The following is a 27,932-nucleotide window of genomic DNA, read 5'->3' on the forward strand; positions in this document are numbered from 1 at the left end:
GCGACCTCCCTTCCAGGTACATAGGCCTGCACAAATTTGGCCCCAAAGTGATCGATGACCGGCCTGATTTTGTACAGGCGGTCATAGGCAGGATCACCTTGGGGGGAACATGCTACATTAGCTGCATAATGCAGGCATTTCCGGATGGCCTCAAACCGGGTATGTGTCATGGCGTACTGTAAAGTGGGGCCTGGTAGAGGACGTCCCCACTCCAGTAATGCCTGACACTAGGTTTTTTGACTAGGCCCATGTGCAGCACGAGGCCCCAAAACGTCCACATCTCGGCTGCACTGACCGGAGTCCAGCCACCGGCCCTAGCCAAAAAGGAGCCCGGGTGTTGAGCAATGAACTGTTGGGTGTACAGGTTTGTTTGCTCCACCATCAGGTTCACAAAGTGGTCACTGACAAAAAGACTAAAATAGTCATATTCAGTGAAACCCACGGTGCGAATTTGGATTCCTGGTTGGCCTACAAAATCAGGAATCACAGGCTCAAAATGCTCTGGGGTACACCATGCAAGTTCACAACATCCGAAGTCGATTTGCATAAAACTTTGTTTCAGTACTGTACAGAGCGAGCGCTCCGTACATTATTAGAATGTATTGGCTCCGATGAGCCGAATTTATTACTTTGCGAAGTCTCGCGAGACTTCGCGTAATAACTTCATGAATTGATTTCTACTGTAAAAAAACATTTTCTGAGCTCGGGCTCATCGGAGTCAATACATTCTAAAACTGTACGGAGCGCTTGCTCTGTACAGTATTGAAACAAAGTTTTATGCGAATCGATGTTTCATCCGAAGTCGATTCGCTCATCCTTAATGGCAACCATTGGGCTACTGCCAGCGCAGCAGCCGTGGCCCAATGGAAAAGAGAGGGAGCTCCCTCCCTCTCAACCCCATGGATGCCACATGGACTGTGGCATCTATGGGGTTAAACGCCCGAGATCGGTGCCAGCACCGATTTTGGCCAAAGCAGCAGAGTGGCAGCTGTAAGTTACAGCTTACACTCTCTGCTGATCGCAGAGACAGACGAAGATGGGCTACAGGGGGCATCGGGGGATGGAAATGGCGGCATCTCGGGGCATCATTGGGGCACTGGGGGTCATTACATCACTGGGGGCACAGTGGGGGTCACTGCTGATATTAGGCTGTGATCTCCAGCGTGGAGATCACAGCCTGAAACCAGCATTTTTACACAGAAGTGCTGTAAATGGTTAGTCTGCAGAGACTAACCAATCAGAGCGATCGCTGGCAAGGGACCACTGATTGGTCCCTCGCTGGCTTCCAAGGTGTCACAGCCCCTGTAACTTCATAGTGTCAGAGCCCCTGTAAGCAGTTTGGATGTGACTTTACGTCCAAATGCAGTACATTACTTGCGATTTGGACGTACAGTTACGTCCAAATGCGTGACGGGGTTAATGTCCGGATGGTGTCATAGAATAGCACTTTTGTCAAATGAAGAATTGCGAAGCATACAAGAGGTGTAACTAGTAACTTCCCTTATGCATAATAACATGCTGATGTAATGATGGGAATGAATATTAGTGTAACAACAATGTCATGTATAAAACACATAGATATCTATGCACAGCAGTAGACTGCAGCATTTTAATATTATGCCTTAGTCATCTGGGGTATAAGAATCTATTGTTCGAGAAAAATGTTACCATTGGCATTTTTGCCATTCCACCGTTCCATTCCAGACTATTTGATTATTTTTTAGTCTGCTTGAATTTCCAATCTACTCTGTATCCTGCTCTGTATTCGTTTGTTTTAACGGACCCATTGACTTGAATTGAGCCACGGAACGTGATCTGTGGGCAATAATAGGACATGCTCTATCTTTCAACGGAATGGAAAAACGGAAATACAGAAACGGAATTCATGCGGAGTACATTCCGTTTTTTTTTTTGCGGAACCATTGAAATGAATGGTTCTGTATACGGAGCGCAAAAAACGTCCCTTATACGGAACGCAAAAAACGTTTGTGTGAACGAGCCCTAAGGCTCCATTCAGACGTCCGTAGAATGTGTGCGCACACCACACCCATTCCGAAATTATTCGGAACGGGTGCGGACCCATTTATTCTCTATGGGGCAGGAATGGATGCGACCAGCACACAGTGTGCTGTCCGCATCCGCACTTCCGGAGCACGGCCCAGAACTTCCGGTCCGCGGCTCCGGAAAAAAATTGTGGACAAAAATAGGCAGTTCTATGGGGGTGCCGGCCGGGTGTATTGCGGATCCGCAATACACTACGGACGTGTGAATGGACCCTAACACAGATAGTGCTACCTCAAAAATGGTTATTAAGTAACATTCACCACAGGTCTACTTTAGGTTTTCATCATTTTGTAAATGTTATTTTATTTATTTATTTAGGATGTTCGAAGGCTTCAAATTTTAAAAGCAATTTTAAATATTTTTGAAGAAAATTTCCAAAACCAAATTTTTTTAAGGGCTAATTCAGTTCTGAAATGATTTGAGGGTCTTACATAATAGAAACAGATCATAAATGACCCCAGTACACCCCTCAAATTATTCAAAACTCATTTTTAGAAACTTTGTTAACCCTTTAGGTGGTCCACAGGAATGAAAGCAAAATGGAGGTGAATTATTTTTTTTTTATATTATTTTTGCAGATTTGGGTTAACATCAAAACAAACCACAATATTTATTATCCTGATTCTGCAGTTTGCAGAAACACCCCATATGTGGTCGTAAACTGCTAAATGAGCACTTTTCAGGGCTCAGAAGGGAAGGGGCACATATTGGAGGGCAGGTTTTGCTGGAATAGTTTTTTGGGTGCATTTGAATAAACCCTGAAGTACCACTATTGTGGAAACCCTCAAAAAATTATCCCATTTTGGAAACTACACCCCCAAGGATTTTTTCAAGGGGTGTACATAGCACCCAACAGGTGTTTCGTAGAATTTAGAAACACTTGAGTGTGAAAAGAAAAACCTTAAATCTTTTACAATAAAATGTTGCTTTAGCCCCATTTTTTTATTTTTCACAGGGGGTAACAGGACAAAAAAGCACCCCAAAATGTATTAGGCATTTTCTACTGAATACGGCAACACCCCTTATGTAGTCAGAAACCGCTGTATGGGCGCAGTGCAGGACTCGGAAAGAAAGGAGCATCATATGGCATGGGAAAAGAATTTAGAAACACTTGGCTGTGAAAATGAAAAATATTACATTTCTTTTCAAATACAATATTGCTTTAGCCCCATATTTTTCATTTTCACCAAGAGGTAACAGGAGAAAATGTACCCCATAGTTTGTTGCATTTTCCGTGGAATACATCAATACCCCATAAACTGCTGTATGGACACACAGGAGGGGAAGGGGTGCCATATAGGTTGATAGGTCATCAATATAACTTCCAGGATAACCCCTTTAAATTCCCTAAAATGTGGGTAATTAATGTTGTTAACACTTATTGACAACTACCCCAGACCTTGGGCATTTACCTGTGAGAAACCTGACCTTGACATTATTATTTTAAGGTGGAAATTTCCTTTCCCTAACACAGGCATCCTCAAACTGCGGCCCTCCAGCTGTTGCAAAACTACAAGTCCCAACATGCCCAAACAGCCTACAGGTATCAGCCTACAGCAGGGCATTGTGGGAGTTGTAGTTTTGCAACAGCTGGAGGGCCGCAGTTTGAGGATGCCTGCACTAACAAGTGTCAGCACTAGTGGGGTATGCAAACACCACTAGGGGGAGCTCAGGGGATAAAGATTTTTTACAGCTTCCATTGAGTTAAATGTATATAACTATAACTTCTAAAACATTGAGTTTACCCTAGTGGTAGCTGCAGGCAGATAATTTTAAATATAAAATATTAAGGTAAGCAGATGCTTTAGAACAGTATGGGAAAGATTTATCAATGTATCTGAGCAAGCTGATTGGTGTAATACATTGGGAAATTTATAAACGCATTTATAAACCACTTCTTGCAATTTTTATTCCTCTACAAATAAAAAAAATGAATAATAATAAAGAAATGTCACTAGGGACCTTATAATATCTGTGTAAACCCGTAAATATAATTTACATTTCTATTATTCACACGTCAAAATATAACGTGATCAATTGAGACTGTGATATTGCATCCTGCATTCTAACATTACTAGAATCCCTGGGCTGGGTGTGTGCAGTAATTGAGTTATATTGAATTCTTTTCTCCCTAATTATCTGCAATGGATGCAGACTCCTCCTAATTCTGGTCTTAATAAAAAGCATTACAGGTATATTGCACTGCTAAACTCCTCTACTGGTTAGTTTTCATGTCCAGCAGTCCTGTTGATAGGCACCGCTAAATGCAGGTAAGCAAAAAAAAAAATAATATATATATATATATTCTGAGTAAATTGCCATAAGGCCTTTATTTATTAAAAACAGTGATAAAGCATGGTGTTCTAGTGGTGATAGATAATCAGTTCTCATCTCTCCTGTGTTCTCTCCTGTCCTTATATTATAATCAGTGATAAACATGGTGTTCTAGTGGTAATAGATAATCAGTTATCATCTCTCCTATGTTCTCTCCTGTCCTTATACTATAAGCAGTGATAAGCAGGGTGTTCTAGTGGCGATAATCAGTTCTCCCTTCTTCTGTGTTCTCTCCTGTCCTTATACTATAATCAGTGATAAGCAGGGTGTTCTAGTGTTAATAGTGGTGATTGATAATCAGTTCTCACTTATACTGTGTTCTCCCCTGTCCTTTATACTTCCAGTATACCCCAGTGAAATAGCATTACTCACCTGTCTGGTGGATAGGAGATAAATGCTTCTGACCAGAAGGTCTCTTTAATTGTATCCTAAATGAACTAATCAGGGTAAAACCAGGTTTCCATAGAATTTGTTTTAGTTTTTCCTTAAAGAACTGGAACTCTGGCTTTTCCTGAAGGACCCATTGGCTGAAATCCTCTTTGCTTTTCCTCCTATATTTTATTAAATGGCCTCTCCAGGAATTAAGAAAATGAAAATACTTAAGTATTACTTTATTATAAATATATTCCCAAATACCTTTTATTAGTTATAATGGCTCATTTTGTCTGAGGAGCAATCAGAAGGAATAAAATGGCCGCCGTCCTATTAGTACACAGAAAACCTGTTCTAATGAGCTGCCTCATCCTCTTCTCTATTCTGCCTGCCAGGGATTATGGTCCTGAATATAACTGATAAGATCTTCAGCTCAGTCTATGTAGGAATGGAGTTCATGAGGAGACATGAAGTACAGAGAGGAGGTGGTAGTATGACAGTCTGTCCTTGGTACTTCATGTCTCCTAATAAACTCCATTCTTATAGAGATTCAGTTGAAGTTCTTATCATCTGTATTCAGGACCATAATCCCTGGCAAGCATAGAGGAGGATGAGGCTGCTCTTTTGCTCACTGTTCTGGATTAAGTTGTCCTCCTGGTGATTAGAACAGGTTTTGTGTGCACTTATAGGACAGTGGCCATTTTATTACCCCTGATGATTGCTCCCTAGACAAAATGAGCCGTTACAAATAATAAAAGGTATCTGTGAATATATTTCTAATAAAGTAATATTTAAATATTTTCATTTTCTTAATTCCCAGAGAACCCCTTTCTAATGACAACATTTTAGAAATTGTCTAAAATTTGAATTCATTCAAGTCTTATTCTAATCAGGTCTCACTGAAAACTCTACACAACTGAAAACCTCTACACAATTCTCATCATGAGGGAAACTATGTCTGTATGTGAACCTGAAGATCTAAGAAAACGTTTAAAAAAAGAAGAAAGGTGTTCGGAATGTATAAGGAACACTCTACCCCTTAGAACTGTACGGACCAATGGTGTGGTACCCCACCAAAGCAGGGTCTCCTGTATGCCAAGTGTACACCCAGGCACAAGGGAGTTAACTAAAGTGCTGGTCACCGGTGGTGCAGGCTATATGGGACATAACCTTGGATTAGCTCTTGCAAAGTTGGGCTATACTGTTATTTTTTTTGATATACACAAGCCAGACTGGGAAGTTCCAAGTCGTGCTACATTCATAGAGGTAAATCCAGTTGTAACCTTACTAATCTGACATACAATTATGAAGACCCAAGAAGTTTCCTGCGTTCTGTAGCCAAAAAGTATTGTCTGCATTTCAGGGTGACATCCGGGATTATGATGCACTGTATGACATTTGTGAAGGAGTTGATTGCGTTTTCCATGCAGCTTCCTTTGGAATGTCAGGATATCAACAAGTGGGTGAAAGTTACTTTTCTACAAAATTTCTTATCATTATAATTGATTGCGTTCAATACTCTATGTTTTCACACTATAATATGAAAAAAGTACTAACTTCTAATTTTTTTTAGATGCCAGTAGACACCTTCACATTAATTTTTATTTAAATGCATGTATTTTGGGGTAAACATCATTTTTTTTATTGCACTTCAAAATTTTGTCCTATTGGCTCCTGCAGCTTGCATGTATTTTCTACAAATTCAAAAAGACCCTTTATGGCCCAGAATATCCTCTTATTATATTCATTTTCATAATTCTGTTTCTGGCCTATTAACATATAAAAATTAACTTTTATTGTTCAATTGTTAAAAATAATATAGAACAAAAAGTGCTCTTTGTGATATTAAAAAGCTCAGATTGCATTTAGTTATATTTTATATAATTATTATATCTTCAGAGTGTTATGAGACTACAGATTGGGTCTGATGTATAGTGAGGGTATTCATATTCATCTCCACTATTCAGTGGCGTCGCCAGGGGGGGGCCAGAGGGGGCCACGGCCCCCCCTACATCAAGCTGTGCCCCCCCATGTGCCCCCCCAACTAAAATGTTCCCCATTCATTTTGATACTAGTGTTGGTCTGTGCTGCCTGCTGCGCACTGTGTAGGCACTCCTACCGGACATCTAAGTTCACACATCTCAGTCTGATGATCTGACTGAGTCTTGGTGCCCGGGTGCCGTTGCGCTCTCTCTCACTCTCCGCCCACTGCCGCCGCTCACGTCATAAGCCCCGCCACGTCATAAGCCCCGCCCCCGCCACTGTCATAAGCCCCGCCCCCGCCACGTCATAAGCCCGCTCCCAGCCCCATACCAGTTGAGTCAGACTCAGTGTCTGAGCTAGTCTCAATCACCTAGTCGAGACTAGCTCAGCTGATCTGAATTTATTCAACTACTGGCAGCAGTGCAGGAGGCACTCCTACTCCTCCTCCTAGGCGTGTGATGTCACTGTGAGTAGCCCTCCCACTGCCTGTAGTCTAACTTGCTTAAAGGGGTTCTGCACTTTTATTTAACTGATGATCTATCCTCTGGATAGATCATCAGCTTCTGATCGGCGGGGGTCCGACACCCGGGACCCCCGCCGATCAGCTGTTTGAGAAGGCAGCGGCGCTCCAGCAGCGCCGCGGCCTTCTCACTGTTTACCGCCGGGCCGCCCGCCCACTGACGTCGCGACTTGTATCAACTAGAGTGGGCGCGGCTAAGCTCCATTCAAGTGAACAGAGCTTAGCCGCGCCCACTCTAGTTGATACAAGTCGTGACGTCAGTGGGCGGGCGGCCCGGCGGTAAACAGTGAGAAGGCCGCGGCGCTGCTGGAGCGCCGCTGCCTTCTCAAACAGCTGATCGGCGGGGGTCCCGGGTGTCGATCAGAAGCTGATGATCTATCCAGAGGATAGATCATCAGTTAAATGAAGGTGCAGAACCCCTTTAAGCCAGCCAGGGCCAGACGAGACTAGAGACTGACTGAGACAGACGAGACAGTGTGTGGCCTGGTGTGGCCCTACCGATACCGAACAGAGAGACAGACAGACAGACAGACTGGACTGAGACTGACCTAGTGATGACGGTGTGTAGCAAGCAGGACACTCAGGTTAACTTAATAATATAAGGTACTACAACTTACAAGTAGTGAGTGAGTGGACTGACTAAGGGCTCTTTCACATCTGCGTTCTTTTCTTCCGGCATAGAGTTCCGTCGTCGGGGCTCTATGCCGGAAGAATACTGATCAGGATTATCCTAATGCATTCTGAATGGACAGTCCGTCCTTCAGGATGCATCAGGATGTCTTCCGTTCCGGAACGGAACGTCTTTTGGCCGCAGCAAATAGCGCAGCATGCTGCGCTTTTTGCTCCGGCCAAAAATCCGGAACACTTGCCGCAAGGCCGGATCCGGAATGAATGCCCATTGAAAGGCATTGATCCGGATCCGGCCTTAAGCTAAACGTCGTTTCGGCGCATTGCCGGATGCGACGTTTAGCTTTTTCTGAATGGTTACCATGGCTGCCGGGACGCTAAAGTCCTGGCAGCCATGGTAAAGTGTAGTGGGGAGCGGGGAGCAGCATACTTACCATCCGTGCGGCTCCCGGGGTGCTTCAGAGTGACGTCAGGGCGCCCCATGCGCATGGATGACGTGATCACATGGCACGTCATCCATGCGCATGGGGCGCTCTGACGTCATTCTGAAGCGCCCCGGGAGCCGCACGGACTGTAAGTATACTGCTCCCCGCTCCCCACTGCTACTATGGCAACCAGGACTTTAATAGCGTCCTGGCTGCCATAGTAACACTGAACGCATTTTGAATGTGTAACGTGTAATTCCGGCAAGTGGAGTACACGCCGGATCCGGACAACGCAAGTGTGAAAGAGCCCTAAGACTGAGAGGAGAGCTGGCTGGCGGCTGCCCCTGAATCTTCCTGATTTAAAAGTTAAAGGGGTTCTGCACTTTCATTTAACTGATGATCTATACTCTGGATAGATCATCAGCTTCTGATCGGCGGGGGTCCGACACCCAGGACCCCCGCCGATCAGCTGCTTGAGAAGGCAGCGGCTCTCCAGTAGCGCCGCGGCCCTCTCACTGTTTAACGCCAGCCCAGTGATGTCACGAGTTACGACTAGTATCAACTAGCGTGGACGTGGCTAAGCTCCATTCAAGTGAACAGAGCTTAGCCGGGCTCAGGCTAGTTGATACTAGTCGTGACGTCAGTCACTGGGCCTGCGGTAAACAGTGAGAAGGCCGCGGCGCTGCTGGAGCACCGGTGCCTTCTCAAACAGCTGATCGGTGGGGGTCCTGGGTGTCGGACCCCCGCCAATCAGATGCTGATGATCTATCCAGAGGATAGATCATCAGTTAAATGGAAGTGCAGAACCCCTTTAAAGTTACTGTCAGTGCAGCCTGGATGATTACAGTGTTTACTTTACCGTTTAGAGAAATCATGTTCAAATGTGAGTGGTGGGAGCGTGATGTCATGAGTCATTACACTGTTATAGGGGGGAAGGATCTGTGGATGATACTCTTATAGTGCTATAGGGAGGGGGATCGGGGGTCTGTGGATGTCGTGACACTGTTATGGGGGGGCGGGGAATCTGTAGATGACACTGTTATAGGGACGAGGATCTGTAGATGACACGATTATTGGGGGGGGAATCTGTGCCACTCTGTGGATGACACTGTTAAGCTCCATTCAGACATCCATAACAGCGGCAATGTACGGGTCGGCATTTTTTTTTCGGGAACGGAATTGCGGACCCTGAAGTCCGGGTCCGCATTTCCGTATCCGCCAGCACGTCGTGCTGCCCTATAGAAATGAATGGGTCCGCAATTCCGTTATGCAAATTTCGGATGTGTGAATGGGGCCTTATAGGGAGAGGGATCCCGGTATGACACTGATATGGGGTGGATCTGTGGATGACACATATAGCATAAGATGCTATAAACGGTATGTCATCCACAGATCCCCCTCCATAAGGGTCATGCACAGATCCCCCTCCATAAGGGTCATGCACAGATCCCCCTCCATAAGGGTCATGCACAGATCCCCCTCCATAAGGGTCATGCACAGATCCCCCTCCATAAGGGTCATGCACAGATCCCCCTCCATAAGGCTACTTTCACTTGCGTTCGGAGCGGATCCGTCTGGTGTCTGCACAGACGGATCCGCTCCTATAATAATACTGAGTACAAGTACTTCAGGTGCTTGCCGATAGCGATACTATCGGTTCATGCCATGTGACAAAGAGAAGGGGACTTGACACAGCTGGTAGATGCTGTATCTGGAGTAATTCCAGCATGCCCAGGCAGCTAGGACATGTTGAAATCTGAGTGATTATTATTTTATTTTTTTTAAACCACAGACAGCAGGACTTTTCTTCCCTATTGCGGTTTTAGGTATTGGGTAAAGTATCGTAGCATTTCTAAGCATACTTGTGTAAATGTATCGTTGTTATAGCTGCCCCCCCTACTTTTGTCCTGGCCCCCAGTGTGCCCCCCCAAAATTTGAAAGCTAGAGACGCCACTGCCACTATTTCAGTTTGTAGCTACTTGTATCTTCTTATTTCATAAGAAAAACAGTTATCATAAGTTGTTTAAAAGGCAGGATAATTGTATCTTTCTTTTGTAACTTCTGTATAAGGCCTCATGCACACTGCCGGAATTTGCGGTCCCCAATGCACGGACAACATCCGTGCGGCGGACGGGACCGATCGAGACCCATTCAACTTGAATGGGTCCGTGATCCATCTGCACTGTGAAAAAATAGAACATGTTCTATTTTTTTTGCGGTGTGGAGGCACGGAGAGAAACACTATGGAAGCATAGTGCTTCCGTGGCGTTCCATGCCTCCGTTCCGCACTGCAGCTCTGGAGTGCGGACTCATTCAAGCTAATGGGTCCACATCTGTGATGCGGGGAGCACACGGCCGGTGTCCGCATATTGTAGACCCACTGTTTGCGGGCCGCAATATGGCCACGGCTGGGCAACGGCCATGTGCATGAGGCCTAAAACAACACAATCCCTAGAAGCGCAGGTGTTCTGAGGTTGGTATTTTGGCTGCTCCACGCAATTAACTCCATGTTAGGCCTCATTCAGATGGCTGTAGTGTTTTGCGGATCCGCAAAACACAGATACTGGCCGTGTGCGGACCGCACATGGCTACAACCATGATAGAAAATGCCTATTCTTGTTCGCAATTGTGGACAATAATAGGACATGCTCTATCTATCCTTTACGCGGAGCCGCAGAGCGGAACCACAGATGTGGACAGCACAAGGTGTGCTGTCCGCATCTTTTGCAGCCCTATTCAAATGAATTGGTCTCCGCCCGTTCCGCAAAATTGCGGAACAGGTGTGGACCCATTCATACGGCGTCTGAATGGCCCCTTACTCAATATATCGGTGTTGCTCTTAGCAAAACAATATTAAAAAGATGGTCTTTATACCACACTCTGTATGCAAATGAAGTTCTTGGAGCCGCTTGGATGAAAAGTCATGGTGTTCGTTCCCTAATAACACCTACACCAGGGGTAGGCAACCTCCGGCACTCCAGCTGTTGAGAAAATACAACTCCCAGCATGCATACTTGCTCTGCTTGTCTAAGAACTCACATAGAAATGAATGGAGCATGCTGGGAATTGTAGTTTCACAACAGCTGAAGTGCAGGAGGTTGTTGATCCCTGACCTACACTGACTTGATAGATGTTCTTACTGCAGAGATATATAATCTCAAGTGGATCTAAATCTTGCGCTTGCTCCTGTTTTGTGGATTCAGAGTATACGCAGTAAAGCTGGGGGTCCTTACTTGCCCAGCTTTTTCATAATGAGAAGTTTTAAAGTCATTTTTGTAGGAGTCTGCATTGCAGCAATTTGTACCAAATGTATCAAATGTCACATAATGTTTGATACATTTGGTTCATCTTAAACCCTTAACCCATGACGCTGTATATATACGGCGTTATGCATCTGCACATGCATGGAGTGGGCCTCTGCAGCTAGCCCGCTCCATACACGTCGGGTGCTGGCTGTATCATATAGCCGTCACCCGCCTGCACTGAAAGGAAGCGGTGATCGCGCCGCCCCTGTCATTTAATACCTCTGGTGCCGCGATCAACGCTGATCGCAGCACCTGTCGGTAAAGGCAGAGGGTTGCGGCTCCCTCTTCCTTCCGATCGGAGCCCTAGCAGTGAAATTGCGGGACTCCGATCGGTTGCTATGGCAGCCTAGACCCTGCTGAAGCGATCCAGGCCTGGCATGGCATTCTCCATACTGAGCTATGAGAATGGAGAGTGTAAAAATCCTATTTGCATTAATAGATCTCTATTAGGCCTCTTTCACACAACCGGTTTTTTTTTCTTTCGCATTCCGTTTCCATATTTCCATTTTTTTGTTCCGTTAAAAGATAGAACATGTCCTATTATTGCCCGCAAATCACGTTCCGTGGCTCCATTCAAGTCAATGGATCTGCAAAAAAAACTGAACACATACGGAAATGCATCCGTATTTCTTCCGTTTCCGTTCCATTTTTTTCTGAACCATCTATTGAAAATGTTATGCCCAGCCCAATTTTTTCTATGTAATTACTGTATACTGTATTGCCGAACGGAAAAACGGAACGGAAAAACGGAACGGAACAACGGAACAGAAACGGAAACACAACGGAAGCAAAAAAACGGAACAACGGATCCGTGAAAAACAGACCGCAAAACACTGAAATAGCCATACGGTAGTGTGAAAGAGGCCTTAGGGTGAATAGGAGAGGTGATCAAAAGATCCCATGTACAAGGCCCCTAAGGCGGCTAATAGGTATAAAAAAAAAAGTGAAAAAAGTTTTTAAAAAAGATTTAAAAAACACCAATATATTAGGTATTGCCACATCTGAAAATGTCTGAACTATTAAAATATAGAAAAAAATTCCTGTGCGGTGAACACTGTAAACATTTTTTTTGTCATCTTGCCCCCCACAAAAAATTTAATAACGTCTTACATACTACAAAAACTAGAATTTCTTTCTCTCAAACAGCTCTGTAGACCTAAATATAAAAAAGTTATGGTTGTCAGAATATAGCGATGCAAAGAAAATTTTGATTATTCCCAATTTTTTTAAGTAGTAAACAAAAAAACTATTCAAGTTTGGTATCGCCGCATTCCTATTGAGCCACAGAATACGGATGTCAGGTCATTTTTAGTACACTGTGAACGCTGTGATGTCAAAACTAGTGTTGAGTGCGAATATTCGAATCGCAAATTAAAATAGCGAATATCGCCACTTCGAGAATTTGTGAATATTTAGAATATACTGCTGTATATTCGTATTTGCGAATAGTGTTGAATATTCTAATCGCGAATTTATCACGAATATATTACATTGCCGATTTTCACAATCAAATAAACAATTATTGGATATCATGAATTCTTGAATTTGCTAATTTATGGTGAATATTTGGCCAAAAATTAGCGAAAGATCACGAATTCGAATATTGCCTATGCCGCTCATCACTAGTCAAAACCCCCAAAATCTTGCCAGAATTTTTATTTTTTTATTTTTTTTATTTTACTACACAAAGAATTTGTTTCCCGTTTTCTAATACAAGACATGGTAAATTAAATGGTGGCATTAAAAAATGCATCTTGTTCTGCAAAAAATTTGCCCTCATATAGCTATGTGAACGGAAAACTAAAAAAGTTATGGCTGTTGGAACGTGGGGACGAAAAATCCAAAATGTGAAAATGGTAATAGGCCTGGTCTTTAAGGGGTTAAGTCAGACATTTCTGTCCTGAGACATTACTCAATATTCTGCACCACCACTGGAGTAAGGGTAGCTTCATATTTTTGTGTTACGGTATTCCGGCAGTCTGTTTAGAAAGAGCCAGATACTGCAGGATCCCAATTCACTATGCTTGGATCAATCGGGTTGATGCCGTGAAAACTGGTTTTCTGCTGGAAAAATAGAATGCAGTGTTTTTTCCAGGCAGAAAGCCGACGTTCTTGCGGGATACCCAACGATCCCATTATAGTGAATGGGGATCCGGTGGTGTCCGGCTATGCTGGATATGATAATTCCGGTAGTATGTTCCTCTGCTGGAACAGATTACTGGAACACCGCAATGCAGATGTGAACCTTGCCTAAGATTGTGACCATTTTTGCAACAGCTGCAGTTGATAAATCTGGCATAAAAACGACCTGTCTCCTCTCCTGACATCTCTGGTTTAGTAACTACTTGCATTCTTCATGTATTAACAATTCTGGAGCTTCTATTCTTATGACTTTATGTTGTGCCATTCCTGTATTATTCCTGCTGGAAGTTTACAAATAAATTGCCATCAGTCTGCAGTAAAGGTACTGCTGGGTGTTACCACTAGAGGGTGTGTCTGACTCTGTCCAATCAGTGCTGCTGGTGTCAGAATGTATAGGAAAAGCTGTAACTTTACTAAAAGCTGCTGGCAAATTATTCATAAAGTTAGTAGAAATAACAGAAGAATGGCACAACATAGAGCCAAAAGAACTGATGCTTCGCAATTGTTGTTACATGGGGAATTGAAGTAGTTACTACAACATACATGTCTGGAGAGGTGACAGGTCCTCTTTAATTAAACTCAACAGGCTAACCATGCCCATTCCCACAGAATTTTCAAAAAAGTTTAAAAATGCAAAATGTTACAAAATTCTTACGTTAATAACAAGCCCAAAATGTGCAAAGCCCTATTTTGCAACTTTTTGAAACTAGAATTCTGCAGGGCTTGATAAACGTTCCCCTACCGCTATGGGGGCACTGTGGAAGTAATTATGGGAATGATGTGCCCATTTATAGGGGGCACTTTTGATTACTTTGTTTTAGGCACACTGTGGCTGATTTTGGGACATGGTGAATGGCACCATTATAGTCCCACTGGGGGCCCTTTTTAAGAAGCCTCTATGACTTTCCTGAAAGCACTATGGTATCAGAACATTTTGCGAAGCTTGTATCTGTCTCTTTTTCCCCCTGTATAAATTTATCACCACCCAGGCTATTTTTCATCCATAAAGCTTACAGCGCCTTATGTGCAATTACACTTTTAATCTAATATGAACAAAACCTTGTGTCCCACAATTTTGGCATAATATATAGGAAAAAAGCTTTAAGTCAGTGCAATAGATTTATGGAAATCTTACAAAAGATAAACCTTTTCTGTGTTTTAGCTGCAGACGAAACAAATTGAATCCATAAACGTTGGAGGAACACAAGTTGTCATTGATGGTAAGTTACTTCTGTAATGCTGTGTCCCCATCATTACTGTGGTTGTATGGGAAGCATATCATATAAATTCAGGTGAGGGACAAGATGACTTGGTGCTCAAGGTGAGGGTTTCAGAAAGCACCCCACAAGCCTTGGACCCTAATCCTCAGCAAGATGGCTCTCCCATCTCTAGGAGGCTTTGTCTCCTGGTGCATAGACGTGAGTTGCCTGAAGCATGGTCCACGGCTGGTCCGTGACACTTTTTAGAAGCATAACCTGCTATGCAACATTGGTGGAGTCCTTAAATTAATCTACAACTCTCAACAATCTCCACCGTTTAGCTGTGAAATAGAGCAGTGTTCCTCAACCACAGTCCTCAGGGAACAACCTGCCCTTGACGTTTTCAGGATTTCCTTAGTATTGAGCAGGTGATATAATTAGTGTCTACTGATGAGGAATTACCAAAGGTATTCATTCTGTGGGACATTCTTAAATCATGACCAGAAGGTGGGCTGGAGTTGGGCAACTCTGACCTTGAGGATCTTTGATGTTATATGATTATTGAGGAATCAAAATAAAAGTTGGAAGGACACAATGCTTGAAAAGAGGGCTGGCTGGTTCTTTATTCCAGTGTAAATTATACCAGGAATGGAATGATAATCAGGTACTTCCTATTACCAGTGTAATTATAATCTTATCTCTCCCTGCAGTGTGCATTCATAGAAACATTCCCAGACTTGTATACACGAGTACTGTTAATGTGGTGTTTGGTGGCAACAGCATAGAAGATGGTACTGAGGAAACAACAACTTACTATCCCCTGGAAAAGGTAATAATTGCATGGCATGCCACTAGGGCACATGTCTATGCACAGCTGTAGACAGCTCATTTTTGGGTACATAGCCAGGATTATAACACCTAATGGAAGCAATTAGTAAATAGAGTCCACCTGTGTGTAATTTATTCTCAGTATAACTACAGCTGTTCTGTGAAGGCCTCAGAGGTTTGTTAGTGAACATTAGTGATCAAACAGCATTATGAAGACCAAGGAACACATCAGACAGGTCATGGATAAATTTGGAGAAGTGTAAAGCAGGGTTAGGCTATAAAAAAAAAATATCCCAAGGTCTGAACATCCCAGGAGCACTTTTAAATCCATCATTCAAAAATGGAAAGAGTATGGCACAACTGCAAATCTACAAAGACACCTCCACCTAAACTGACCGCCCAGGCAAGAAGAGCACTAATTAGAGAAGCAGCCAAGAGGCCCATGGTCACTCTGGAGGAGTTGCAGAGATCCACTGCTCAGGTGGAGCTGATCTGCATATCACCCTGAACACACCATCCCCACCGTGAAACATGGTGCTGGCAGCATCATGCTGTGGGGATGCTTTGCTTCAGCAGGAACAGGGAAGCTGGTCAGAGTTGATTGGAAGATGGATGGAACTAAATACAGCGCAATCTTGGAGGAAAACCTGGTAGAGGCTGCAAAAGACCTGAGACCGGGGCGTGAGTTCACCTTCCAGCAAGACAACGAAGTTTAGAGAAAAGCATATTTATGTATTAGAATGGCCCAGTAAAAGCCCAGACCTAAATCCCATTGAGAATCTATGGCAAGACTTGAAAATTACTGTTCACAGATGCATCCAATCTGACTGAGCTGGAGGTATTTTGCAAAGAAGAATGGGCATAAATTTCAGCCTCTAGATGTGCAAAGCTGGTAGAGACATACCCCAAAAGACTTAAAGGGGTTGTCCGGGTTCAGAGCTGAACCCGGACATACCCTTATTTTCACCCCGGCAGCCCTCCTGAGCCTGGCATCGGAGCATCTCATGCTCCGATGCGCTCCCGTGCCCTGCGCTAGATCGCGCAGGGCACAGGCTCTTGTGTTTACAATAACACACTGCCGGGCGGTAACTTCCGCCCAGCAGTGTGTTCGGTGACGTCACCGGCTCTGAGGGGCGGGCTTTAGCTCTGCCCTAGCCGTTTTACTGGCTAGGGCAGAGCCAAATCCCGCCCATCAGTGCCGGTGACGTCACCGGGGTTCCTGTCAGCCCCATAGAGAGCCCCGGTACGTCACCGGAACTCAGAAAAATGCCTTTGCCCTGCGCGATTTAGCGCAGGGCAAAGGAGAGCATCGGAGCATGAACTGCTCCGATGCTCATGTCAGGGGGGCTGCCGGGGTGAAAATGGAGGGATGTCCAGGTTCAGCTCTGAACCTGGACAACCCCTTTAACATAAAACCCCAATAAAATACATTTAAAGAGAACCTTTCATTACAATAAAAAATCTAAACTAAGTATGCTGACATGGAGACCGGCGCCCAGGGATCTCCCTGCACTTACTATTATCCCTGGGCGCCACTCCGTTCTGCTGGTATAGGCTCTGGTATCTTCAGATTTTCGGCTCAACTGGGAGGAGCCTGCTCTTCTTGTTCTCCTGGGCGTCTCCTTCTCCCAGGCTGGAGTTCTGGCCAATCGCAGCACTTAGCTCATAGCCTGGGGGAAAAAAACTCTCAGGCTATGAGCTGAGCGCTGCGATTGGCCAGCGCTACAGCCTGGGAGAAGGAGACGCCCAGGAGAACAAGAGCAGGCTTCTCCCAGTTGAGCCGAAAATCTAAAGATACCTGAGCCTATACCGGGAGAATGGAGCGGCACCCAGGGATAATAGTAAGTGCAGGGAGATCCCTGGGCGCCGCTCTCCATGTCAGCATACCTAGTTTAGATTTTTTATTGTAATGAAAGGTCCTCTTTAAGTTTGTGGGTGTAATGTAGAAAAAGGGGAAAAGGTCAAGGGGCATGGATACTTTTTCAAGGCAATGTAGGTTGTATGGTTTGTAATTTTAATGCTTTGCCATATAGCCTTCGTGCACAAAGTTCTGTCATATCCATAGTACCTATAATATAGGTCAAAGACTAAAATGTAGTAGTATATACTGTATGTATTGTTGATATCTTGTGCAATGCTGGTCATAATGATACTTAGGGTTGGTACCAATGTAGTATCCCATTCTTTACATAAGTTTATTTGCAATAAATATAATGTCATATACACTCACCGAAAGAATTATTAGGAACACCTGTTCTATTTCTCATTAATGCGATTATCTAGTCAACCAATCACATGGCAGTTGCTTCAATGCATGTGGTCCTGGTCAAGACAATCTTCTGAACTCCAAACTGAATGTCAGAATGGGAAAGAAAGGTGATTTAAGCAATTTTGAGCGTGGCATGGTTGTTGGTGCCGGACGGGCCGGTCTGAGTATTTCACAATCTGCTCAGTTACTGGGATTTTCACGCACAACCATTTCTAGGGTTTACAAAGAATGGTGTGAAAAGGGAAAAACATCCAGTATGCGGCAGTCCTGTGGGCGAAAATGCCTTGTTGATGCTAGAGGTCAGAGGAGAATGGGCCGACTGATTCAAGCTGATAGAAGAGCAACGTTGACTGAAATAACCACTCGTTACAACCGAGGTATGCAGCAAAGCATTTGTGAAGCCACAACACGCACAACCTTGAGGCGGATGGGCTACAACAGCAGAAGACCCCACCAGATACCACTCATCTCCACTACAAATAGGAAAAAGAGGCTACAATTTGCACGAGCTCACCAAAATTGGACTGTTGAAGACTGGAAAAATGTTGCCTGGTCTGATGAGTCTCAATTTCTGTTGAGACATTCAAATGGTAGAGTCCGAATTTGGCGTAAACAGAATGAGAACATGTATCCATCATGCCTTGTAACCACTGTGCAGGCTGGTGGTGGTGGTGGTGTAATAGTGTAAGGGATGTTTTCTGGGCACACTTTAGGCCCCTTAGTGCCAATTGGCCATCGTTTAAATGCCACGGGCTACCTGAGCATTGTTTCTGACCATGTCCATCCCTTCATGACCACCATGTACCCATCCTCTGATGGCTACTTCCAGCAGGATAATGCACCATGTCACAAAGCTCGAATCATTTCAAATTGGTTTCTTGAACATGACAATGAGTTCACTGTACTAAAATGGCCCCCACAGTCATCAGATCTCAACCCCATAGAGCATCTTTGGGATGTGGTGGAACGGGAGCTTCGTGCCCTGGATGTGCATCCCTCAAATCTCCATCAACTGCAAGATGCTATCCTATCAATATGGGCCAACATTTCAAAAGAATGCTATCAGCACCTTGTTGAATCAATGCCACGTAGAATTAAGGCAGTTCTGAAGGCAAAAGGGGGTCCAACACCGTATTAGTATGGTGTTCCTAATAATTCTTTAGGTGAGTGTACATCACATACTGTGTGTATTTATATAACTTGTTTTTTATTTTCAGCAATTGGACTATTATTCCAAGACAAAGACAATTGCTGAACAAATGATCCTGGCAGCTAATGGCTCACTACTTAAAGGTAAACTTTCAACCCTGTAAACCAAAACAGAAAGGAATACATATCACAACATATGTGCACGTTAAACAAGGCAATCAGTTAGCAATCTGGTTCATGGGGCTAATTAGGTTAAAAGGGGTTGTCCCATTAAGACAACATATCCCGTATCCATAAGAGAGGGGTGAAGTGTGTAATAGTCAGGGTTCCAATTGCTGGGGCCACCACCACAGCAAGAAAATGTTGAATATCATTTCCAAAGTCACAGGTGCACATCCAAAAAGGTAACATGCAAACAAATAATATGTATGGCAGCACACTGTTATACATGCAAACAAATAAACTAGGAATTAGGGATTATTTTAGATTACAGTGGTACTATACATTAAAAATTGAAACTCTGCACTCTCATTTTTGATCAAATGTGTGTCGGGCCCATCTACTAATGTCAGGGTGGCTTCTGCAGATGGGTACCTAACACTAGCAGAACTGCCTCTCCTGGGCCTAACCTACACCTACAATGTTCAGTTCAGTTCATTTCAGTACAATGATATTTTTTTTGCTTTCTGCATGTTAGCCTTACAGCCTTACCTATGACTAGTCTAGTGCTAGTCTAAATTTTCTTGCGCTGTGTTTGGAGGATAGCTCCCTCCTTTAGATTGAGCACTCCCTGCCCATATGCCAAGGCTTTCTAAGCAGAGTATAAATATAGCTGGTTCCTACACTTCCCTGAACATTGTAGGTGTAGGTTAGGCCCAGGAGAGGCAGTTCTGTTAGTGTTAGGTACCCATCTGCAGAAGCCATTTTGATGTTGGTAGATGGGCCTGACACACGTTTGATCAAAAATGTGCATGAAGAGTTTCCATTTTTCATGTACGGTAGGTATATTACCACTGTAATCCAAAATAATCCCTAATCTCAAGTTCTAGTGTTCGCATGTATAACGGTGTGCTGCCATACATATTTTTTGGTGTCTGCTTGGGGCCACCACCAATCACTGGAACAGGGGCCTGTGCTCTGCCATTTGAATGGAGCAGTTGTCATGCATGTGTGCTTTACCTCCATTCCGTTCTAAGGGGCTGCTGGAGATGGCCGCATGTGTGTCTACTGCTCCACTCAAACAAGGAGCATGGGCTCCCCTTCTCATGACTGGTAGGGGCCAAGTGGTCGGACCCCGCTGTTAAGACACTTATCCCTATCCCACTTATCCCTATCCTGTTGATAGGGGATAAAATGTTCTAATAGAACAACCCCTATAAGGCTCTGTTCACGTCTGTCATTGTTTGTATTTATAATAGCTCATTTATAAAATCTGTCTAAAAATTGGCACAAATAGGGTTTGAACACTTTTTTACTTACTTTAAAGGGAGTCTGTCACCACATTTGAGCATATTAGACTGATCAAATAGCGTTATATGTGCCACCGAGAACTTAAAAACTGTACCTTTGTTGTATCTAATGGAGTTTTCTTTCAGCCAAAAATGAACTTTTAAGATTCTGTAAATGCGCCCTCTCAAGTGCCCAGGGTGGCTTCTCAATCGTCCGAGCCCCAGGCAGCACCTCCTCAACGGCTCATAACCCTGCCCTCCGTGTCCCTCTGCCCGCCTGTTTACTCTCCTCCTCTCCTTTTCCACTGCGGCTGCGCGGTAAAATTCGTAGCGGGCGCAGTGGAAAAGGAGACGATTGAGACGCCGCCCTGGGCACTTGAGAGGGCGCATTTACAGAATCTTAAAAGTTCATTTTTGGCTGAAAGAAAACTCCAACAAAGGTACCGTTTTTAAGTTCTCGGTGGCACATATAACGCTATTTGATCAGTCTAATATGCTCAAATGTGGTGACAGACTCCCTTTAAAAGGAGGTATTGCTGAAAGTGGTGGAGCTTCGCAGAAAATGATTGTAGCCTAAGATGCATTGTTTTGTGCAAAATTGCACCTCAATTCTGGGGTAAAACTTGGCCTCAAAGTGCCCCCGTTTCACAAAAGCTAGAATATGTCCTATATTTCCCTGTATCTTGCGGATTGTGGACCCATTCAACTCAACGGGTCCACATCCGCAGAGGTCCGCAATACGGGCACGGAGCCCTTACGTTCGTCTGAAAAGGGCTTCATCCCTAATAAGGTGATATTTTTGTATTGTATTGTTCTTCACCATTTGTCAAGTTTTACCCAGAGGAGTGTATAAAAGGAATATTCCACCATGTATCAAATGCATCATACAATACAGATCCATAATCACAGAGACTTATAAAGTCTATCAGTCTCTGATTGTCAGTAGTAAATATATATGTATAACATCGGATGATCTTACAGGGACCCTCTGCCTGGTAACCTGTGGCATGTTCCATTCTCTCGTTGTATATACAGTGGATATAAAAAGTCTACACACCCCTGTTAAAATGTCAGGTTTCTGTGATAAATCATTATAGAACTTTTTCCACATTTAATGTGACCTATAAACTGTACAACTCAATTGAAAAACAGACTGAAATCTTTTAGGTAGAGGGAAGAAAAAATATAAAAATAAAATAATATGGTTGCATAAGTGTGCACACCCTTAAACTCATACTTTGTTGAAACACTTTTTGATTTTATTACAGCACTCAGTCTTTTTGGGTATGAGTCTATCAGCATGGCACATTTTGCCCACTCTTTTTTGCAAAAACACTCCAAAACTGTCAGATTGCGAGGGCATCTCTTGTGCACAGCCCTCTTTAGATCACCCCACAGATTTTCAATCGGATTCAGGTCTGGGCCATTCCAAAACTTTAATATTCTTCTGGTGAAGCCATTCCATTGTTGATTTGGATGTATGCTTTGGGTCGTTGTCATGCTGAAAGATGAAGTTCCTCTTCATGTTCAGCTTTCTAGCAGAAGCCTGAAGGTTTTGTACCAATATTGACTGGTATTTGGAACTGTTGATAATTCCCTCTAGCTTAACTAAGGCCCCAGTTCCAGCTGAAGAAAAACTGCCCCAAAGCATGATGGTGCCACCACCAAGCTTCACTGTGGGTATAGTGTTCTTTTGGTGATGTGCAGTGTTGTTTTTGCACCAAACATATCTTTTGGAATTATGGCCAAAAAGTTCAATCTTTGTTTCATCAGACCATAAGACCTTTTCCCACATGCTTTTGGGAGATTTCAGATGTGTTTTTGCAAAATGTAGCCTGGCTTGGATGTTTTTCTTCGTAAGAAAAGGCTTTCGTCTTGCCACTCTTCCCCATAGCCCAGACATATGAAGAATACAGGAGATTGTTGTCACATTTACCACACAGCCAGTACTTGCCAGATATTCTTGCAGCTCCTTTAATGTTGCTGTAGGCCTCTTGGTCGCCTCCCCAGACTAGTTTTCTTCTCGTCTTTTCATCAATTTTGGAGGGACGTCCAGTTCTTGGTTCTCCACTTGATGATGACTGTCTTCACTATGTTCCATGGTATATCTAATGCCTTGGAAATTCATTTGTACCATTCTGACTGATACCTCTTAACAATGAGATCCCTCTGATGCTTTGGAAGCTCTCTGTGGACCATGGCTTTTGCTGTGGGTGACGACTAAGAAAATTTCAGGAAAAAACAACTAGAGCAGCTGAACTTTATTTGGGGTAAATCAGAGGCACTTTAAATGATGGCAGGTGTATGCTGACTACTATTTACCATGATTTTGAATGTGATTGCTTAATTCTGAACACAGTTACATCCCCAGTTATAAGAGGGTGTGCACACTTATGCAACCACATTATTTTAGTTTTTGTTTTGTTTTCTTTCCTCCACTTTAAAAGATTTCAGTTTGTTTTTCAATTGAGTGGTACAGTTTATAGGTCACATTAAAAAGGTGGAAAAAGTTCTGAAATTATTTATCTTTGTCTCATTTTTTTACATCACAGAAACCTGACATTTTAACAGGGGTGTGTAGACTTTTTATATCCACGGTATATTTCGCAATTCTGCTTAATATATATGGTATCTGTTGTGGCGGAACCTGTTTCCTGTGCAGTATGTGGTGTGTTCTGGATCTCTGGGTGGAGTATGTGGGAGCGCTATGAAATTCTAATTCACTAGAAATGTACATGAGCTGTCACCTCTCCTGATCTGTCTGTTCTAGTAACTACTTGTATTTCACACGTCTTAACAATTGTGACGCATCTTGCCTTATAACTCAATGTTGTGCTATTCCTCTCCGTAGCCTGGCTCTGACCAGTGAATCTGATGTTGTAGTTGTTAGTATTAATATGCTGGTTATCTGGGGCAGTTCAAAGGAGTCTGTGCTAGCATTTGTTTCAAACATTAAGGGCTCATGCACACGACCATTGCCTGTTTTGCGGTCTGCAAATTGCGGATCTGCAAAACACGGATACCAGATGGAAAGGACCATCCGGGCCATAATAAAACAGTCCTATCCTTGTCCGTAATGCAGACAAGAATAGGACATGTTCTATATTTTTGCAGATGCCACGGAACGGACATACGAAGTTACGATATTGAAGTGAATGGGTCCACATCTGACCCACAAAAGATGCGGATCATATTCAGACAAAGAATACGTTTGTGTGCTTGCTCCCTAATACCAACAATGATAACATCAGATTTTCAGCCATGCTATGGAGATATCTTTCCTTGATATTTAAAGTGTAACGGTCATTCTTTTTTTTCTTTTTGTAATGTGTAGTGGTAGCGATACTGACCATTTTTGTAATATACTTTCATTACTGAAATCGTACATTTGTATTAGAAAAATAGCTCTAAAGTGGCCCATTTTGAGCCTTAACAACGCTCCTCTGTCTTCTATTTACATAACACAGTCAGTGTTGAGCAGGTCTCCACTGTTATGTAAACAGAAGACAGAGGAGCGTTGCTAAGGCTCAAAACGGCCCACTTTAGAGCTTTTTTTCTAATACAAATGTACGATTTCAGTAATAGAAACATAGAATGTGTCGGCAGATAAGAACCATTTGGCCCATCTAGTCTGCCCAATATACTGAATACTATGAATAGCCCCGGCCCTATCTTATATGAAGGATGGCCTTATGCCTATCCCATGCATGCTTAAACTCCTCCACTGTATCTGCAGCTACCACTTCTGCAGGAAGGCTATTCCATGCATCCACTACTCTCTCAGTAAAGTAATACTTCCTGATATTACTTTTAAACCTTTGCCCCTCTAATTTATAACTATGTCCTCTTGTAGCAGTTTTTCTTCTTTTAAATATTCTCTCTTCTTTTACCTTGTTGATTCCCTTTATGTATTAGTATATTACAAAAATGGTCAGTATCACTTCCCTGATACATTACAAAAATTTAAAAAAGAATGACAGTTACACTTTAATTGCGAGGTGGTATTGAGAGGAATATCATACAGACACACTTATATAGAAAATCGGTCACTGGTATCTCATTGTTATGAGCAGATCATGGCATGTCACGTGCAACCTTCCAGTGGAGGAATTCATTAGGATACATAGATGTTTCTAGGTATTGATGAATCATTTTACAAAGAATGCAAGCTAATGGCAGAATGCTTTTCATACACGTGGCTATAACACTAATAAAATCGATAGGGCTAGAAATATATTTAGTGGTAGAACCCGGGAAGAATGACTCAACGAGACGGGAAGTAAACACAAAGGATATATCAGTAGTGATAAGTCAGAGCAACTGGGCTTGTATTTTTTTCTTGAAGACGTTTGCTAGTCATTCGTCTGCCTTTCGCAATTCGAATGGCTTGTGTGAGAATTTTCCGGCATTAAATACTAGTGACTCGTGCCTTAGTTATGGAGATAAGTTGTTGATTGCATTTGTATGATGAAGCTATTAGGTGTGCTTAAACTGCCTCGGGAGCGTTAGAGCTGCATGTTATAAACAAAGGAGCTTATAAAACATCACAGATATAGCAATAACTATAAACAGGTTATCACAATTATATGTAAACATCTACCTGATTCACATACTGAGGCCACACTACGTAGGACATTTTGCCCCAGGAGTGAAATATGTTGTAAAAAAGGCACCTACTATAGACATAGGCGTAACTTTAGGGGTAGCAATTGTGATCGGGCCCCTAAGCCTCAGGACGGCGATACAATTAGATGCTGAGGCGGGGCACAGAAGCGATGTCTCCCTGCCCGCCGTTCCTACTGATAGGCTTTAGGCCTAGCTCCTGTAATCATCATCGCACCGCCTGAGTGTGTAACAAGCAGGAAGAGGCCTGCGCCACATCGCTGACAGCCACATGGAGGTATGTATTTGAGTTTAATATTTTTTATTTGGCACCACACTGTTCAGCCACTATGGGAAAGGCAGAGAATAGCACTGTTGGGACATTGTTTCTACTGGTGGCAGTAAATAGGGGCATTTTGTTCTGTCACACAGAAGGGGACATTTTTGTACTGGCACAGAAGGAGGCATTACACCACGCAACAATAAAAAAAACTTTTCGTCTGCTACTGGGCAAAAACCATTTGTCCTATACTAAATTGAGTGTGTGGATTACAAATCTGAAGTCAGAATTGTTGTAACATGTCACGAAATTTTGCTATGCATAAGTCTGCCTAAATATATTAAGCACTTGGAAAGCATTGAATAATTTTGAACAGAACAAGTTTTACTCCAACGATTACCTGATCTACATCAAAGTTTGCGTAGTAAACAGTGTATGAAAATGTAATGGAATAACAAAATTTCAAAAAGTCTTGTTTTTCAGTTTAAAAGTCTTACTTGAGTAAGGCCCAGTACTTTTAAAAGGTCTTCAGGCATCTGCTTTTGCGTTTGTGAACGGTCATATTTTCCCGTTGCAAAAACCATCATGTTGGGATTCCAGCGGCCTTGAAACCTGTTCTCCATTGTAGAAATATCTTTATGGAACCGCTCTCCATGTTCGTCACTTGTGTCCCAAATTGGGTGGGAATTAGTCAAGATGGGAATGTAAGAAATGCACTTTCAATGACATTCGGCAGCCAAGTTGTTCATATGCTGTAAGTATTGTGAACTGTTACGCCTTCCCGGGGGTTGTTTTCGGCCGAAACAGGTACACTGACTCCTTTGTAGCTTGTGCGTCAGACTGTTGCTAGTTTATTTTTGCAAGTTGCTCAAATTAACAAACAAAACCAAAAACAACAATAGCCGTCTGGCTCCTGCCTATCTCACTCGGCAGCCCTAGCTAAACTCATAACACAAAACACAAAGAGCATTTTCAAGGGGAAAACAGAGCAACTTATAGTTCAGTAGTTAGGTGGAGAAACTAACCGTTCTCAGAGCTCCTGGCCTTGCAGCTTCTCAAACAGACTGCCAGAGAGAGAGAGCTCCTGGGTCAGGGCTGCTGACTTAATTAGTACATCTGTGTGAGCAGTCCCCGAGGGAGGTAAAACCCGGACTGGCTCCGGGTGGTCAAGGAACCCACCCAACTCTTCCCTGACCGGCTCCAGGACCCTAAAGTGGTTTTCTTTTTTCCCAGAAAGCTTCTGGATACAAGGAAAACCAAACCTTCCTGGAGCCTTTTAACACATGAAGTGCTGGAAACTTGGTGCAATGTACACACCATCCAGCACTTTCTCTGCAAAACATTGTGACACCCTGTCACATACCCCCTCCCTCTGTTCGAACCCGTGGGTACGGACACTTTCCGAGAACATACAATGAGTTCGGGAGAGAGCGTCAGCATTGGCCTGCAGCTTTCCTGCTCTGTGCTCCACTGAGAAATTATAGTCCTGTAGTGACAGGAACCAGCGGGTCACCCTTGCATTATGATCTTTGGCCCGTGACATCCAGGTAAGAGGGGAGTGATCTGTCACTAACTGAAATTGACGGCCGAGCAGATAGTATCGCAGAGTCTCTAAAGCCCACTTGATGGCCAAACACTCGCGCTCCACAATACTATAGTTTTTCTCAGCTGGGGTTAGCTTCCTACTCAAATATATCACTGGGTGTTCTTCTCCATGCACCAACTGTGACAACACGGCCCCTAGGCCCACATTGGAAGCATCTGTTTGAACAACAAACTTTTTTTTGAAATCAGGAGCGATCAAAACTGGCCTACTGCATAACACCTCCTTGAGTTTACAGAACGCAACCTCAGCATCTTTGTTCCAAGAAATTCCCCCTGAGCTTTTGCCCTTGATTAGGTCCGTAAGCGGAGCAGCTATGGTGGCAAAATCTGGAATAAACCTCTGGTAATACCCTACCATGCCCAGAAACGTCCTCACCTGTTTTTTTGTGCAAGGTTGAGGCCACTCCTTAATTGCCTGTACCTTTTGAGCCTGAGGCTTGATGAGGCCTTTACCAATAATGTACCCTAGGTATCGTGCCTCTTCAAGGCCCAGGGCACATTTCTTGGGATTGGCCGTCAGACCAGCCTGCCGAATTGAGTCTACCACCGCTTGGACCTTGGGAAGATGACTTTCCCAATCCGAGCTGAATATCACCACGTCGTCAAGGTAGGCCGACGCGAAGTGCCGGTGTGGCCTAAGGACTTCATCCATCAACCTCTGAAAGGTGGCAGGGGCCCCATGAAGCCCAAACGGCATTCTCACATACTGGAATAGGCCCTGAGGAGTAGAAAATGCTGTCTTTTCCCTAGCCGTTGAAGTAAGTGGAATCTGCCAATAAC

General features: G+C 43.5%; 1 protein-coding gene across 2 annotated transcripts in view; it reads left to right on the plus strand.

Annotated features, from left to right (window-relative positions):
• The window catches only part of SDR42E2 (short chain dehydrogenase/reductase family 42E, member 2), a 74,733-nt gene that overhangs the window by 11,306 nt on the left and 35,495 nt on the right, over nucleotides 1-27,932 (plus strand). For both annotated transcript variants that reach the window (XM_044303523.1, XM_044303524.1), the window contains exons 2-6: nucleotides 5,664-6,036; nucleotides 6,134-6,229; nucleotides 14,935-14,992; nucleotides 15,682-15,800; nucleotides 19,286-19,361. In XM_044303523.1, coding sequence (XP_044159458.1) covers nucleotides 5,713-6,036; nucleotides 6,134-6,229; nucleotides 14,935-14,992; nucleotides 15,682-15,800; nucleotides 19,286-19,361 — 673 coding nt within the window. In that variant the 5' untranslated portion in view covers nucleotides 5,664-5,712. The remainder of the gene's footprint in view (nucleotides 1-5,663; nucleotides 6,037-6,133; nucleotides 6,230-14,934; nucleotides 14,993-15,681; nucleotides 15,801-19,285; nucleotides 19,362-27,932) is intronic.

The sequence above is a fragment of the Bufo gargarizans genome, chromosome 8 (genome assembly GCF_014858855.1).
Source record: "Bufo gargarizans isolate SCDJY-AF-19 chromosome 8, ASM1485885v1, whole genome shotgun sequence".
Classification (NCBI taxonomy): domain Eukaryota; kingdom Metazoa; phylum Chordata; class Amphibia; order Anura; family Bufonidae; genus Bufo; species Bufo gargarizans.